The sequence below is a fragment of the Syngnathoides biaculeatus genome, chromosome 9 (assembly GCF_019802595.1).
Source record: "Syngnathoides biaculeatus isolate LvHL_M chromosome 9, ASM1980259v1, whole genome shotgun sequence".
Classification (NCBI taxonomy): domain Eukaryota; kingdom Metazoa; phylum Chordata; class Actinopteri; order Syngnathiformes; family Syngnathidae; genus Syngnathoides; species Syngnathoides biaculeatus.
Window position 1 is genome coordinate 2,815,046 of NC_084648.1, and position 18,396 is coordinate 2,833,441.

General features: G+C 41.7%; 1 protein-coding gene across 1 annotated transcript; it reads left to right on the top strand.

Annotated features, from left to right (window-relative positions):
• Nucleotides 1-5,456: 5,456 nt before the first annotated feature.
• Nucleotides 5,457-18,360, top strand: odad3 (outer dynein arm docking complex subunit 3). The gene is made up of 13 exons (XM_061829811.1): nt 5,457-5,631; nt 5,722-5,843; nt 5,911-5,988; nt 6,996-7,169; nt 8,729-8,830; nt 8,929-9,054; nt 9,241-9,357; nt 9,485-9,634; nt 11,811-11,971; nt 12,681-12,837; nt 14,589-14,735; nt 15,928-16,015; nt 16,093-18,360. Exons 1-13 carry the CDS (start codon nt 5,553-5,555, stop codon nt 16,209-16,211), a joined length of 1,620 nt encoding a protein of 539 aa, XP_061685795.1. The 5' UTR covers nt 5,457-5,552; the 3' UTR covers nt 16,212-18,360.
• The last annotated feature ends 36 nt before the right edge of the window (nt 18,361-18,396 follow it).

Here is an 18,396-nt window from a genome sequence, read left to right on the forward strand (position 1 = left end):
TGTGCGGGTGCCCGCGTGGGTGCCCGCGCGGGTCCGCTGACTGAGGCGCACACCTGCGTCTCATGCGGGCTGATTAGTCTGTGTATTTATATCACCCCGATGACGACTGGTCCCCACCGGATCGTTGAGCTTCATGTCCAGTTCCAACACTCGTAGCCCTGATCGACAACCTGTGTGTACCGACCTTCGCCCGTTCTCCGACCAACCTTGTAAGCCTGACTCCTTTGATACTTCTGCCTGCTTTGATTGTTTCCCCGTGTACCGACTACTGCCTGCCCGCTCACCTGCTCTCTTCGCCCGACGTCCCAACTACCGCTGCTGCACCAGACTGCCTGCTCGATCCCCGACCTTGGCATATAATAAACGTCTACCGCTGCTGCACCGGACTGCCTGCTCAATCCCCGACCTTGGCATATAATAAACGTTTCTCCTTGAACTACCTTGCATCGTCCGAGTCCTGCATTTGGGTCCTCCTCTCATTCCGATGGGACGTGACAGAACGATCCGGCAGGAAAGACCCGGCGTCGCCGGGACCGACGCAAGGTAGACCGTCTGCTGGAGGACCAGGCCTGTCCGATCCGGGTAGGCTACTTGACGTCCTCCGCTTCCGTGTCTTACGCTCCACCAGCGAGGTATGACTACGTCCCGAACACGACCCGTCCGGCTCCTCATATTCTTCTGGACCGACTTTTCGGAATATGAGGAGGACCGTGATTTGTATGACCGGCTGCCAGAGTACGACTCCGATTATTCTGAATCTGCTCATCCGATCTTTCATCCCAGTCAGTTTGTTTCACCTCCCCGCGTTTCCAGCACCCGAGCGTCTTCTCCCAGTAGGTCCAAGTACACCAATCCGTAAGAGGGAACCCGCTTGGCGGCCAGAGGAGACGCCCCGGCCGGGCGCTCCCATGTGCCTTCTGCTGCGCGGCAACTAAGACACCGTCCTCCCACTCCTCGCCATCAACGGCGAAACCCGCAGACCCACAGCTGGTGGCGAAGCTTCCAGCCCAGAGGGAGGAGGAGCCGCCAAATCACGAGGCGTTCCGGCGCGAAATGCGGGCAGGCCGGAATCTGTACACAGGAGAACGATCAAGGCAGGCAGAAGTATCAAAGGAGTCAGGCTTACAAGGTTGGTCGGAGAACGGGCGAAGGTCGGTACACACAAGTTGTCGATCAGGGATACGAGTGGTGGAACGGGACATGAAGCTCAACGATCCGGCGGGGACCAGTCGTCATCGGGGTGATATAAATACACAGACTAATCAGCCCGCATGAGACCCAGGTGTGCGCCTCAATCAGCGCACCCGCGGGGGCACCCACGCGGGCACCCGCCAGCTCGTGCTGGAGCGGCAGGATCATGACAGAGTTCAGTGGTTAAACAACACTGCCTACCGACAAGTGTCATATATTTTGCCCCTCTTGCGTAAGTAATGCCACCAAAATAGTTTTAGAAACATCTCAGTATAATGCATTGCAGTTCTACACTAGAAACTACATGCATTTTTTTTTTGTAGAGGTTGTAAAAGTACAAACATCTGAACTTGAACCACAGACCCCCAAAAAATCTTATGACACATCAAAGAAAAGTCTAACAAACTTTACAATGAATGAATAAAAAAAAAATTGCAGGGTTATTTTAAATCAGGCTTGAAGAATTGAGAGAACCTTTCAGCTTGCAGGTGCCGAGGAGGTGTCACTGAACGATCTCACAGCAGCAGAGAAGCGGGATCTGAGCAGGCAGTATCATCATTAGCCACGCCGTCGGGATTAATTTTCCCTTTGAAATTCAGCGGGATAATGAGCTGCTGTGGCTGCCCAAGTGTGGCCGATAAGTGGCAACATTAGCCGACATCCCTTGGATAATTATTTTTCCCTCCTCTTTGCCCTGTGACGTGCGGCCAGAAACAGGCTGATGACCCAAACACTGTTGTGCTTGGCCTCCCACTCAAGTCGCTTTCGGGCTGGCAAGGGACCCTGGGGCGGATGATTGCATCCATTTGCCTTTCAATGCAATCAGCTTGGCGCCATACAGCAGACACACTGTAGCCCAAATAACACAACACATGGTGCACTTCAGGGAAGTTGTTATACCCATAGTTTGATACAGTGAAGAAAGTAAGTATTTGAATACCTTGCTATATTGCAAGTTCTCCCACTTAGAAATCATGGAGGGGTCTGAAATTGTCATCGTAGGCGCATCTCCACTGTGAGCGATAGAAAGAAAATCCAGAGATCACAATGTATGATTTTTTAACGATTTATTTGTGACACACCTGCAAATAACTATTTGAACACCTGTCTATCAGCTAGAATTCTGACCCGCAAAGACCTGTTAGTCTACCTTTAATAGTCCACCTCCACTCCATGAAGACCAAAGAGCTTTCCAAAGACACCAGAGTCAAAATTCTACAACTCCAGACGGTGGAAAGGGCTACGGAGAAATTGCCAAGCAGCTTGGTGAAAAAAGGTCCTCTGTTGGGGCAATCATTATGTAGCGCCTCTCTAGTATAAAATACTTCAACGAGGTAGCCACCCAAGTTTTCTTACTCCAAAGTACGAAACTAATAAATTAACTCAATGTTAATTACTCTAAATGTCTATTACAATTTCAGTCTTGTGCATTTAATTCTCTATCAAAAGTCTCTGAAATAATATTTCCCTTTATGAGTTAATATTATCCTAATTTAATAATCAAGCTACCGAATAACCACTCACACTATTTTAACTGTCTTGCAGATACCCAAATAATAAACCTGTTTATGTAACAAAAAGTGTGAACATTTAATAACAAAATAAAGGATGGAAAAATCCAACATGTATACACAACAGTCAAATAAACAAAGTCAATTTAACAGGTACACAATACATACATGCTCAGGGCCCAAACAGATATGAATATAGCAGACAGGCAAACAAAATTAAAACCCCAATGTCACTGCGGTGCTTCCCAAGGCAGGAGTGAAGAAAGGTGAAGGTGGGTTTTCCTCTGTCCGGCGTCCTCACGGTCCTCGTCCCTTTTTCTTCCTTGAAGTCCAAACAGAGCCTCGCTAGTCGCATTAGCTCGACGCTAGCGCCCTTGTCCTCTCCTTCGTGGTCCAATACACAGGCCTGGCTAGCTAGCGTTAGCTGGTTGCTAGTGCCCAAGCCAAGTCCCATGCATGCACTTAGCCCCTGTGGTCGCGGCTAACTCCATCACGTTACGGCGTGATTTGAGTAGTACACTCACACACAGTTTAACAGATATTCCACCACATTGCATAAAGAAAACCTATAACCTAATTGCTACTCTATTATACTGAAATTTTACCTGTACCAACTTTTAACTGGGTTACAATTAGAAAATGGAAGAAGGTAAACATGATGGTCAATCTCAATCGGAGTGGAGCCTCATGCCAGATATCACCTCGTGGGGTTCAATGATCCTTAGAAAGGTGAGGAATCAGCCCAGGACTACACGACAGGACTTGGTCAATGACCTGAAAAGAGCTGGGTACACCATTTTCAAGGTGACTGTTGGTAATACGCTTCGCCATCATGGTTTGAAATCAAGCATGGCACGGAAGGTTCCCCTGCTTAAACCAGCACATGTCAAGGCCCATATTAAGTTTGCCAGTGACCATTTGGATGATACAGAGGAGTCATGGGAGAAAGTTTTGTGGTCAGATGAGACCAAAATGGAACTTTTTGGTCATAATTCCACTAACCGTGTTTGGAAGAAGACGAATGATGAGTTCCATTCCAAGAACACCATCCCTACTGTGAAGCATGGGGTGGTAGCATCATACTTTGGGGGTGTTTTCTGCACATGGGACAGGACAACTGCACTGTATGGAGGACAGGATGACCGCAGCCATGTATTGTGAGATTTTGGGGAACAACCTCTTTCCTTCAGTCAAGAGCATTGAAGATGCATCCTGGTTGGGTGTTTCAACATGAAAATGACCCGAAGCACACAACCAGGAAAACCAAGGAGTGGCTCCGTAAGAAGTATATCAAGGTTCTGGAGTGGCCTGGCCAGTCTCCAGACCTAAACCCAATAGAAAATCTTTGGAGGGAGCTGAAACTCTGTTTCTCAGCAACAGCCCAGAAATCTGTCTGATCTAGAGAAGATCTGTGTGTAGGAGTGGGCCATAATCCCTTCTGCAGTGTGTGCAAACCTGGTGAACTACTACAGGAAACGTTTGACCTCTGCAATTCCAAACAAAGGCTACTGAACCAAATATTAACATTGGTTTTCTCAGGTATTCAAATACTTATTTGCAACTGTATCACACAAATAAATCGTTAAAAAAAAATCATACATTGTGATTTCTGGATTTTTCTTTTTAGATGATCTCTCTCACAGTGGACATGCACCTATGATGAAAATTTCAGACCTCTCCATGATTTTCCTAGTGGGAGAACTTGCAATATAGCATGGTGTTCAAATGCTCATTTTCTTCACTGTAGCTATTTGCACACGGTATTGTACTAGGTCGGAATGGGTTGAGTTAATGGATAAGAAAATGGTAATTCCTCTGAATGGCAACTGCATGGGATAAGAGTGCTTGGTGCTCATTTAGTGGGGGAGGGCCGCGTGCCGGAATGTACACACCCCGGCCTGCTGTCGTCACAGGGCTACTTTTAGCCCCACCCAAAAATCTTGCAGACTGATTTAGATCAGGAGGGGGTTTATTGGTCTGTCCGCACTGTGGACTTATGAATTCCTTTTTGACTTTTTTTTTTTTGTGATTTAGGGCTACATACACTTGACTTGGAAAAAAAAGTGTAGACTCTGAAAAGTACAGTACTTAAGTTCAAAAGAAAAAGTGAATTTTTACAATTATTGTTTTGATAATTTAGCGCTAATGGGGGAAAAAAAAAAACATTTGTACAGACAATAGTTTCCCTTTTTTATTATCTGAAATTATTTTAGCAAAGAGCTCCAATATAACTAAGAATGGAAAAAAATTGAGGGGTCTACTTTACATCGCTGCAGTAAAAACAACCAATCACACTCATGTACACACCTCCACGCCATTTAGACTTTTCAATCAACCTACCATGCATGTTTTGGAATGTCGGAGGAAAACTGGAGTACACGGAGAAAACCCACGCAGGCACAGAAAGAACATGTAAGCTCTTCAGGTGGGCTGGGATTTGAACTCTGGTCCTCAAAAAGTGTGAGGCATCAAGCATAATGATGAAAAGAAACACGTGCATTTAAACAAGTGCAACAAAACAAATTCTTTACAGGTGCTATAGTAGCAAATACAGAACAGAGGGAAGAGAAGTACAAATTATTTGTTTTCCTTTGTTTTCCACCATGGCATCTTTGTTTTAGGTTTTGGCCTATTGTAAATGATGACTAGTAGGTTGTCAAAGTTAAATCACAAATGACATCACAAAGTCAACCCTTGTAATCAGAGGAGGCTAAGAAAACAGTAAACAGTAGGCTAGAGTTTACACGTTGCTAGGCAACAGGGCTCAGAACTGCGCACGTATGGACGGTGAGCCCCCGCTTTAGCTTGCATGTGACTTCTCTTTGCAAGTGTGAAAATTGCACTGAAAACATGTTGTTCGAATCGGAAAGCACCAAACCTTCCGTGTATGACCAAATAGCGGATTTGCAGCGTAAAATTCAACTTTTAGGTAAGTTTTTTCAATGAATTGGGGCTGTGGTTAATATTACTTTCTCAATAAATCCGTCTCGCATTGATGTTCATACTTCGTGTCGATCAGAGAGTGACAGGAGTGCCTATTATGAGAGCTCTCAGTCTGCCCTGGAGAAAAACCGCCAGAACATCCTGCAGCTACGGGAGGAGAACAGAGAATTGCAGAAGAGGGTGTCGGAGGCCGAGGCTGTAAGGACGAGAAACGCATCTTCAGTGAGATCATAGGGTTTACAATCCACTCTCTCTTCTGCCTCAGGATGAACAACAATTTGTCCAATCGGCCTTACATGGTCGAGGCGTGGAAAAGGACACTGGGCCGCCAATGTCAGGCAAGGTTGTATGCCAACACTTCCTCCTACCATCCCATTTTTCGTTTTTTGTGCCTTTTGACTTGACTCCCAGGGGTCGCTGCATACAGCAAATCACTTCTATGATTTGTTTTACTAATATGTCATCAGGCGACACAAAAAGACGACACTTGATTACCTCCATTCACATCACCATGTTCAGTTTGATCATAAATCAGAACAGGTTTAACGTGTACGAATCCTCAGCGGATCAAGGGGAGAAAAAAAAAATCCCTCTTAGCCCAACCTACACCAGAGGATAATAGCTACAGTATTTTAAGAGACATCTAAAGGCCACTTTGTGCACCTGCCGTCGCACGCTAGGACAACGCCCACATTGCTTCACGTGACCTACGCATTGTCCCGCGCAGAAAGTCTGCATAGCTTGCCGCGCTCACGTCAGAAAAAGTTTCTGCACGGGAAAGCATCTCTCGTGATTGGCCCGTTTTAGTCACATGCTGTGATGATGTACCCCCGGCTCCACATAGCAGTTACATCACCCCCTTCTCGACATTTAGGTTAATTTGTTCAAGCCGACATTGTTCAACGGTCGCCATTTTTGTTGTTTTGTTACCTTTTACGGAAAGGCAATTAAAAATAACTACCAGAAATGGCCAAAAACGTGCTGAGGAAATTCCAGCCAGCGGCGTCCTTGCCAGCCATAGTGACACTTCTGGCTTGGAGAAGAACTGCACCACATTTTCAAAATTGTTCGGTTGGGTTGCGCTCGAGTATAAAGGCAAACTACGTACAGGAGGGACGCATTGACATCATCGTGGTCGCTGTATGCGTGAGCATAAAGAGGCCTGAAAATTGAGTCGTTCCTGACTTATTAAGTGATGAAAAATGATCAAATTAGGCCCGACTATCGTCATGTGTTTACGCCTCTTATTTTGGATTAAAAAAAAAAAAAACTTTTTTGTTTCATCGTAGTATTTTCAGGTTCCAACATGAAACCCAGCAATAAATACAAACTAGCTGTTCTTGTCTTTAGGCAGCTCTATCCAAACTTGAACACCGGGTGGCGTCCAAGATGAAGCGGCTCAATGCCCTGAGACACACTACCCTGACTCACCAGCGCCGGCTAGATGAGCTAAAGAGGGAGTGCCTCAGACTGGAAGCAGTCGGCTTCAACCAAGTACTCTCTGAAAAGGAGGATATCACACTGGTATGTTGCAGCATTTTTTTTTCTGGTGAAAATATCATTTGTTTTCACAAGCAAAAACGAATTTATAGGACCATGTTTTGATCAATATCTGACAACAAAGTAAAATTACATTTGTTATTCTGGTTTTTATATTTTATGTTTAATTTTTGGCATTAAAGGCATCTTGTGCAAAAAAACCCCCCAAAAAAAACAACGTACATTTTCAGGGGCACTTATGTGATTTTTCACACAACCATCTTACATCGGAGGAAAAATTACAAATAGTATTATTCATCCATCCATTTTCCAAGCGTTGTGGAAGTGCCGGAGCCTATGCCAGCTAACTATTACAGACTACAAATTATAACACAAATTCCAGTGGAATGTTGTGTAAAATGTAACATTTCTATAATTTGAAAATCCTTTTCAACCTATATCCAGTGTACTGCAAAGAGAAGGTATTTAATGTTCAATAAAAGCCAAATATTCACTGTTTTGAATTTGAAGTCTGATAGGTTTCCAAAAGGATAGTGACATGCGCATGTTTACCACGATATTACATCACCTTTTAACAACACTGGGAACACTAATTGTCAAAGCTTTTTAGGTAAAATTGTTTCCAATACTTGCTTGATACACAACTTAGGTTGCTCATCAGTCTGGGTTCACAATTGTTGTTTTCATTTTCATTGGAAGACAGATCTGGCCTGCTGCCAGGCCAGTGTAGTACTTGCACTCTTTTTTTGTTGAAATATGTGGAGACATCCCTGGAAAAGATATCGCTTGGATGGCAGCATATGTTGCTCCCAAACCTGCATGTACCTTTCAGCATTAATGGCGCCTTCACAGATTTGCACGTTGTCTATACTATGGGCACAAACACACCACTATGCCCTCTCAGATGCTTGCTTTTGAACTTTGTGGTGACAACAATCTGGAACAACTTGAAATGTAGACTCATCAGACCACAGCACATTTTTCCACTTTGTGTCACTCCTTTCCTGATGAGCTCGGACCCAGAGAAATAGATAATGACTTTCCTTTTGCATGGTAGAATTTTAACTTGAATTTGTAGATTTAACAACAAACTAAGTACACTGGCAATGGTTTACTTAGCCGTTTTTTTTAACTTAGTGCGACTTGAGGGATCGAAGGTTGGGACACTCAATGTTGGTTTTCACCCTTGCCCCTTACATGCAGAGATTTCTCCAGATTCTCTGATTCTTTTAATGATCTTATGGATCATAAATTCCAGTTCCCTGCAATTACACATTAAAAAATGTTTTTCTTAAACTGTTGGACTATTTGCTCTCGCAGTTGATCTTCACCCCGACCTCTCTTAACTGAGCCTTCCTGTTCACCTGTGAAATGTTCCAAACAGGTGGTTTGTTTTTGAGCATTTCCCACTTTTTCCAATATTTTGTTAGTACTGACCCAACTTTTTTTGGAACTTGTTGCGGGCATCACATTCAAAATGAGAGAATGTTATATATCTGACTGCATGATTGGTTGTGCCGCTGCCTGTAAATCATTAAAAATATGATCAGACCTTTGGAATGTCTTGTTCTTTGCATCCGTAGAAATTGCGGTCGCTGCAGAAGTCTCTGGAGGAGAACCAGGTCAAGTGCAAGGGGGCTGCAAACACCATGACTAACTATCTGAAACTGAAGCGACACTTGCAGGTGAGTTATCCTGACCGTCGAGAGGATTTCATAAACCATCTTTATGTGACGGACCATCCCTCAACCAGTCTTTTTTTCCTTTCTATTTCATCCGGCAGGAGGAGAGTCTCACTTTCCAGGGTCAGATAGACGGTCTTGAAGCGGAAATCATGAAATACAGGCGGGAACTGCAGAATGTGCAGGATATGAACAACAAAGCCCAGCTCTCCAAAGAAATGGCATTTGTAAATACATACATATGTGTGCAATATGTTATGAATTATTTCAATGTGGTCGATAACTTTCAAAATGCATTGAAGATTTCACACCTTACTTGTCCTGCAGTGCCCTTACACTGAATTAATTTACAGTTTCTTACTGTCCTCTGAATGTTTTACGTACCCCCCATTCTCTATTTTCTATCCTCCCAGACTGAGTTACAGCAGCAGGAGGAATTGTTTTACAAGGAACACCAAGAAAAAGATTATCTTCTAGCAATCTACCGAAAGAGGGTGCAGGAGATCAAGGCCCGGGCTGAAAAGCTGGATGTGAGTTACACGTAATACTCTATGCAGCACGATTACCTACATGAGCAAATCCTTGATGTTAAATACGGAATAAGACATTAAATCAAAGCTGATGAAGTATTCTTAACTCCAACGCTATGACCTGCAGGCTCAGAGGAAAAATGTACAACAGGATGAGCTGAACAATGAAGCTGAGTCCAGCGCTGCCATGTTGGCTGCTGAAATGGAGCAGAGCATCTGCATGTTTGATGAGACCCTCCAAAGTATGAAGGATGCCACGGGTTACACAGACACACAGGTACCAATGTTGAAACAGGCGCATTTATGTCATCGCACGATGTGATTTGTGCAAATTACTCCCTGTCTACAAATACGGCCAAATGGCATCTGTTGTACTTCAAGGTTTGCACAGGGTCCATCTAGTGGCCAATGGCTAATTGAAACAGGATGTGGCGAAGCGAGTGTCGCCCACATTCACCAAAATTGGCGAATCAAAATAGCCTGAATCAAGATCCCTTTCTGAAAATGGTTAAAGTGTGCATGCTCATTCTATCACAGGACTAAGTGGTAATTATGGTATGGTAATTAAGTGTATTTTGTCATACAGTCCCCTCAAAATCTAATGGAATGACAAAGTCAATTCCCATGTTTTCTTTTTTTAAATTTATATATATATATGGTATATATTTATAAATATATAAATATTTAATTATAATAAGTATATATAATATTATAATAATATAATTTGAAGTTAAAAATAAACTCAAGATAATACATAAAATATGTAGTAATAATAAAAATATATAAATAAATACATTATTATATATCTATATATTAAAGTCGTTTGGGATTCAAATCAAAAGATGTATACGAGACAAAAGTTCAGAAATTCTGGTTTAATTTCATGGTATTTCCATCAACATGTGTTAAACAACTCAAGACAGAGCACTTTTCATTTCAAGCCACTCACTTCAAGTGAGGAAAAGTATTGGAACAGAGAAACTTTTAATATTTGGTGGCATAATCCGTCCTTGAATAACTCCATCAAGCCTGAGACTTCACCAGACTGTTGGATTCACCTGAAATGCTTTTCCAGGCTTTTACTACAGCCTCTCTCATTTCTCATTTCTGTTAAGGGCTTTCTCTTTTCCTTTTCCACTTCAGGAGGTAAAATGAATGCTGGGTTCAAGTCTGGTGATTGATTTAGCCAGTGTAAAACATTCCCCCCCCCAGCTAGGTTCTGTTCTGCCATTGCCTTCATGCGACATAGATCACAACCACTCCACCAGTGAGTAACTCCATCCCTTCCATTCTTTGAGCTGCTTATCCTCACAAGCGTCGTGGGAGTGCCAGGGTTGATCCCAGCTATCATCGGGCAGGGGGCAGGCTACACCCTGAACTCGTAGCCAGCCAATCATAGGGCACATGGAGACAGACAACAGTCACACTCACAATCACACCTGGAGGAAATGTAGAGTTTCTAATTAATGGATGTTTTTGGGATGTGGGAGAAAACCGGAGTGCCTGGTGAAAACCCACGCAGACACGGGGAGATCATGCAAATTTCATTCAGGTGACGCCAGGATTAAAACTCCGGCCTTCAGAAATGTGATGCCAACTCTCCAACAAGCTGTGCCACTGTGCTGTCCAGTGAGTAACTCTGAGGAAAAAAAATCCTGTAAGTTGGTGAACGAAGATCCAAAGTAGACTCCATAATATTTTGGACATTTTCACTTGTGTAAGTAAGTTGGGGAATACCTCAAAAGATGAACAAAAAACACAAAAACAGACAGAACTAGAAAGCTTGTTCCTGAGGCGACCACATGGTTGGGCAGCATTTTTCATTGCATAGGGTTAGGGTTAGCTGGCAGAACAGTTTAGGAACGCTTGTCCTCTGTCATTCTGCGCAGTGCCATCCACTCGGATGACCGCCGGCGTGAATTAACTTTCGTCGAGCGAGAACAAATGAATACTTTGAGACAGGCTTACGGGATAGACTAGGTTTCTTGAGAAGGTAATGTCATAGCAATTGTTTTCAGAGTCACATAAGCAAAAAGACGGCCAGAAATGATCAGTCACAAATTTATAAAGTCTCGGATCTGTGGGCTCTCAAAGACCATTTCTAGGCTTCACTTCTTCACTGGGTAGGTTTGAATGGCAGAACTCCTCCTCTTACCTGTAGTAGGTGTCACTTCTGTTCACAAGGTGTCTCTCCCTAAATTAACCGTATTCCTACGGGTTCACGTGGTGCCAACGAGACTAGGTTTAAGCCTCCCCCACTGTATCAAACGGTAATTGTTATCTTTGATATCACAAAGGCAATCCCCTTTGTTGGCACAACTCATGTCTTGACTAGAGGAAATATTGTCCCATCAACAACAACTGAGACCTGCTGTGTCCCAAGAATCTAATTATTGTGAAAATGGAGCATGAGAAAAATCTTCCGTCACTATATTTTTGTGTCCTGTCTGTAGGAGGTCATGGATCGTTACATCGCCCAAAGGGAGACTCACCGACATCTGCAAGCGCTGAAAGCAGATAATGCGTATGTTCTCCTGGAGCTAAAAGAGCAGAAGGTGCAACTGAACCAACAGTTTGAGGACATGAAGTATTCAGGAGAAACAAAACTGTCCAGGTAAAAAAGGCAAAGTGCAGTAGTAGTAGAATAAGCACATTGTCATTTGTGAGAAAGTGTATGCATGTGCCACATACTGACTTTCACATTCAAAGCTTTTTAAATGATCTATAATCTGATGAGTGTTTCTGTCGAAAGTGCAGTGTTAGTTAAACTTGCACAATCTAATCAATTTCAATACAAAAGCTGTATCAATTTTTTTTTATAGAGTAATAGCAACTTCCAATTGCCACTGTTTGTAAATGTAACATATTTACTTCTGGAACTGTAGTTTGGTAGTGGAATAGTGAAAGCTGTTTCTATTGTCGTTGTAATTTAGCCAATCACAGGGCACATACAAACACAAGACACGCATTCGCACTCACATTCACCTACGGAGACTTTTGAGTCGTCGATGAACACAACCATGCATGTCTTTGGGATTTCGGAGGAAACCCACACAGGCACGGAAAGAACATACTCCACACAGGCAGGGCCGGATTTGAACCCTGGTCCTCAGAACTGAGAGACAGATGTGCTAACAAGTCGGGAGAAACATGAAACAAAAATTGTTTGACACTTGCTTGATTATAAAGGTCTTTTATTTTCTATTAATGTGATTACAGTAAAATGACTCCACTTCCCTCAGATAAACAACCTCTCCCAACAAGAAGAATAAGTGTGGACATAAGGGCGAGTAGAAGCATGTTTTCCTTTTCTCCGTTTGTAGTGAGCAGAGAATGCTGGACGAGTGTGAGCAGGAGCTGCTGGCTAAACAGCACAGCTGCGAAACAGCTAAGGAACGCCTGTCATCCGTCGTTAAAACCCTCAGCACTATCCAAGCTGGAGTGGAGCACCTAGCGGAAAAGCTTAAGCACATCTCTCTGGTAAAACAAACAAACAAATGAACAAAAATACTTAATGCACCCATAAAGTGAAAAAAATTCCATTAAATTAAGCTTACCATAGAGAGGACTCTTGTTAACAACCCTGTCGAATTTGAACATTTTCACTGGAACTTGTTTTAGCTACTGTAAAAAAAAAAATCAAGACACGTGAAATGGTGAAAAGCTGTTTAACGGTATGTGCTGTGTTTTGGGAGAGAGTACAATGTGTGCCGGGACACAAATGATGGCAGATCTTGATTTTCATACCAGCGCAAGACTTGCTGCAGGTATTTGCCAATTTAGCGGACTGGCATCAGCCAAAATGGGCGATGTCATTGCAGCGACGTCTCCTTTGGATTCTCCCCGCAACATGTAACTGGGTACCGAGGGCTCTTTTTCAGAAGCAGATCTTGATTGTGCAACCTCTGTTTAACAAACTTAGACAGAAAATAGTATTCAGTTGGAATTCAAAATCACCTCTTTCATGCACCATTGAAGTAAGTTTGAATCAACTTTTAAAAGCTGTTTTATATTTAGAATTTTGTACTGTGCTGGGTTTTTTTTTTTAGCCCATAATGAAAATTGTGCTCTTCTGGTCTTTTTTGGCCATGAAAAAAAAGTGCTTCATTTTAACAATCACATTTAGCAGACAACCCCTAACTAGTCTGTGAAATCAAAGTTCTGCTGTTTTTATATTTGTATTGACTCACTTTATTTTTTCAAATCACCCCAGCACGCAGCTGTGAGGACGCATATGCATGAACGACAAATGGATTCATGACGTCTGTGGACATACACAATATAAGTTGTACCGGTTATAACCAGATCATCCTTTAATTTATCATGTTGTCTTTTGCCACACTGGCGAATAGCAAAGCTCCAGTCACAATTGGCACGCTCTCTCCATGCAAGACCATCCTTGCTCCTCACATAAAGGAAATTAATGAACAATGATAAAATTATCTGTGTCGACACCCACTCCCGCAGACAGCCCTTTTTGTTAAATACGGCAGCTGTGCGCATCTGCGAAATTACAACCGAGTCCAATGCGTCTCCTGGAAGAATTATGCCTCATGCTGTGCCAGATTTGTGCTAGTCATGAAAATAAAGGTATATAGTTTATGGAAGTAAATATGTGCCACCAGGATTTGAATTTAAAATGCCACTGAAAATTTTATGTTGTAAAATTCACATTGTTTTTTCAAAGTGATCACATTTTCAATAGCTGTATTTCAGTTTAACTTTTCAATGTTTACAAATTCACCATATAAAAAAATTCAACCTTTAAAATTCAAACGCAATATTTTCAGTTGCCTGAGATTCATCTGGCTACAATTCGCTGTCTGAAATTCATCGGCACGTTCAGCACAGATGGTGAATTTTAATCAAAATGATAACTTTAAAACAATGTGAAATTTACAACATCAAATTTTCAGTGGCATTCTTAATTCAAATCTTGGTGGCACATATTTACTTCTGTAATAGTTCGACAATCAAATCCTACGTAGTTCTCAGTCTTTGCAAACTTTCCACATTTATCTTCAAACCTTTATAATGTATTCAAAAAGAGATCTTTGAATTTACTGCACAGGGTCTTTAACCTTCGTTATGAGCTGTAAATTGCCAGTAAAATCCTTTGGACTCCCTACTCCCCCCTAAGGGATACCGAGGACCAAGGGTGAAAAAACATTGAGCATGTGTACCGTTTGCTATTTTTCATCTGTCTGTGGCCTCCTCTGTCCTCGATAAAGAATGAACCACCGTCAGATGTGTCTCCAAATTCAGAAGAGTTGGTGGTGCAGCTGCTGAGCCAGTGTGAACGGAAGGTCCGCTTACTCCAGGGCAAGCTTCACGGAAAAGACCTCAATGAGATTGCGAAGGACATGGAGGAAGAGGAGGTAAGACACGTTTATGTCGAGCAGGGGTCAGGCAACATTTTTGGCTGAGGGAGCCTAGAAACACACATTCTGTTTTTGAAAATGTATTTCCATTTTTTTTAAGTTGAGTGCAAAAGCAGACCGAGATAATTATTCTATTATTACTTTAATGCATGCACCACGGCAGGATTTCGACGTCCCGCTTCACCCGGGTCCTTCTTGTCAGTTCGTACTGAAATTTACAGAGCTTCTCTTTCTTTTTTTTCGCCGTCTTCTTTCTCATGGCTTCCTTACTACTGTATGTGATTGAAAGAAGGCAACTTTTAAGATTTCACAATCTGGCTAAGCTACAGCGTTATCCAATCAAAATAGTCTGATCCTGCTGAGCCAGAGGGAAAACTAGCACTGGCTCCAGACCATAAATGTGAAAACTAGAAAGGCCAGTGCGCTGTAGCAGACTCCCATACCATCATGCCATGATAGGGATGGGGGCCAATACATGGACACTGATTATAAATGATTACATTTATTATTATTCATTTGCTATCAATACATAACATTTGGAAAAAAAAAATCCCCCCACCCACAAATCAAATGTTTTTACCTGCAAATGGTTGCTAACTCCCACTTTCCCTTGTCACAGGTACGTACCTCAAAGGGGGCATTGTAGGCTATCTAAATATTCCCATTTGTGGTCCAGCTACCTCCACTGCTGTTGAAAATGGATGGTTGCATTCAAATCTTGTACATTTTGACCAGTATTTTTAACATTCCTGTAATGCACTTTAAAATGGCAGCAGAATTATGTATTCATTTTTAATCATGTTAACTGTCAACTAAGGTTTACTTGCGAGCCAAAAGATCTCAAAAGAGCTAAAGCTTCCTGACCCCTGATATCAAGGTTCAAAGTTTACTTTGCAAACGTAATGTTTGGTAGTTTATCCTTGCGGCCTCAGCTGTTGTGTCCACTGTGTGTTTCATGTGAATAAAATCACACAAGTACTCATTAGCTAACAGTTTTGAAACGAATGATGTTTTGAAATTAAAGATGATGAAAATTAATTGGTCAACGAAACAAAGAACAAAAGCACCGTTATAGAAAGGCTTTTTGGAAAAAGGAGTTTTTAGTGACTTAAAATAAAGCCAGAAAGACTGACAGAAACAAATATACAGCTTATGTAGGGCTATAATATTATTATTATTATTTTTGTAGTTCTATTTTATGATTGAGAAACAACTGCCTTCATACAACAAGCGAGTCACTGTGGCTGAGGACCAAGAGATGGGACTCTTAACCAACGGTGAGATTCCACGCATACACACACAGAAAGCAAATCAAGTGTCATTGCTAACTTGCAATATTTTTTTTTTTCCTCAGAGGACGACAATGAGGAGGATGAGGGTATCCTCTCACGAGAAGCATTGAAGCGTCGCTCTCAGGCTATGATTGACGCCATGTCTAACAAGAAAACCTGGAAGATGAAGAAGGGCAAGTAAATGTAAGCCCAAAGGCTAGACAGGGTGATAGAAGGTAGATGGATGGATGAAAGAAAATAAAATAAAAGAAATGACGAGAAGAGCACTCAATGATTTAAAAAAAAAAAGAAGAAACAAAAAATTAAATATACATCCAGTATAAGTGGTCACTGAGAATTCTTACGGATGAGTGAGAAGACTCAAAGAGATGAAAAAAAGGGACCTTACTTGGACATGACAAACTCCAGGACTGTGAGTGAAGCCTGGAGTCACTTTGCTTAGCTCTATTTGCAGTTAAAGTATTATCTTTTTATTCTTAAATGATCTTTTGGGTCATATCATTTTTAGAGACCCCACGAACCTCAGGGTTGTAACTGCTTCTGGGTCAGGAGGTCAAAGTTGACTTGGTATAAAAGGTCGAACTGTGCATGAAGAAGACAGAACAAGATCTTGTGCAAGAGGGATTAATAGAACTCATTTGAAGTTTATTTGAAGGTTGCTAGGCGGAGTGAGCTTAGTTCTTTCACTAAATTTGAGAACAATAGTTTTAGAAATGGCTGAAAGCAACTGCAGTGATGTTCTGTATTGAATTGTAAGTATCAATAGCTGTCCTGGAATTAACCAGGTAGACAGGTTTTTACAGTGAACAAAACCTCTTTGACTCACTTGAACAATAAATTGTTTTTGTTTGTTTGTTTGTTTGTCTATTTAAATCGTTGTTGTTGACACCAGGAAACAAAAGCATCAAAAAAATATTTTGACAATTAAAAAATGACTTTCCAGTAAGTGAAATGAGAAATTTGCTGAATGTTAAATTGCATTGCCCTGGATGATGATTATTTCTTGCACAGAATGTTGTATTTGTGTAGTAACATTTGATATTATACATTCGATAACTTCAGAACAATATTTCCCCCACCCGCCTTGAATCTTGCTTGAAATGTACTTGCCCGAGTTGAATGTTTGAGTTTATGAAACATGTCTACTGTAATCTTAAAAACAACCAGTGTGTGTGTACACTCAGGTCCATAAGTATTGGGTCATCGATGCCATTCTCATTTCTTTGGCTCCAAATAATTGATCAAAAGTAAAACCAACAAGATGTGTTCACACTGATGACTTCTAGTTTTAATTTGAGTGTATTTAGATCCAAATAAGGTGATGTCTGTACTGCCTCGGGCTGTAGTTGACTGCAATGGTCTTGCAAATAAGTATCAAAAGTGAATGTAGGATTTATTACTTAGTTACTTTTGGGTCCTTTAACAAGTGTTGTAACTGTTGTAATTGCTACATTCCACCTAGTTTGGATGTAAATACGCTCAAATAGCAACTGAAAGTCTACAGTTCAAGCACAGTTTGTTCATTTTATTTTAAATCCATTGTGGTGGTGTTTAGAGCCATAACGATGAGAATAATTGTGTCAATGTCCCAATGCTTATGGACAAGACTGTATTTCTGTGTAGCTAACTAATATAGAAACCTCAAGTCTGTAGACACACAAAAAATTAAAAAAAAAAGTATATGACCCCACTGGAATTAATAACTAGTTGAGCCTCCCCTGGCGTAAGTACCCTCACCCATCCGTTTGCTGTATTGCATATTCCTACTACACGACGCTTGAGGAATTTGGATAGTTTTCTAGAAATATCTCTGGAATGTCTGCTGTAGAGGTATCAAGGAGTCCTAGTAGTAGTAGCCTTACAGTTCTGAAGTTGGGGGTTTGAATCCGAGGTCCACTTCGTGTGTGGAGTTTGCACATTTTCCCCATGCTTGCATGTTTGTTCGCCCTGCAATTGGCTGGCAATCAGTTGAGGGGTGTCCCCTTGCAGACTTGTCAACATAGATGTGAGCAGATTTCTCTAATTCTTCTCATTGTGGACTGAAGAACACTAAGGTTTTAAAGAGACATTTACAACTCTTTCCAGCTTTATATAAAGCCACACATTACAGTATGTAATTGTGAGTATCCACCGAGCTCTTATGTGCGAGGCTTGGCCCACACAGGACAATGCTTCTTAAGAATAGAAAACTCATACCTGGTTTGTATTTTTTTATAAGGCCCTGTCCTATAAACGCCTCAAATCTCATCACATTGATTGGTTGGTTGACTTTGCCTCGTGGTTCATATCCTTTTAGCTCCCTGCACTGTGATTGTTCACTTGTCCAATAAAGTCATGAATTCAAATGTTTGTGTGGAATTAGGTTA

What these genes read in the sequence shown, in the direction of transcription:
- odad3 (XM_061829811.1), top strand. Translation starts at nt 5,553, where the DNA reads ATGTTGTTCGAATCGGAAAGCACCAAACCTTCCGTGTATGACCAAATA. An exon ending in AAAAGGAGGATATCACACTG is followed by an intron (nt 7,170 to 8,728) that starts GTATGTTGCAGC and finishes TTGCATCCGTAG; the next exon opens with AAATTGCGGTCGCTGCAGAA. An exon ending in CCCGGGCTGAAAAGCTGGAT is followed by an intron (nt 9,358 to 9,484) that starts GTGAGTTACACG and finishes TATGACCTGCAG; the next exon opens with GCTCAGAGGAAAAATGTACA.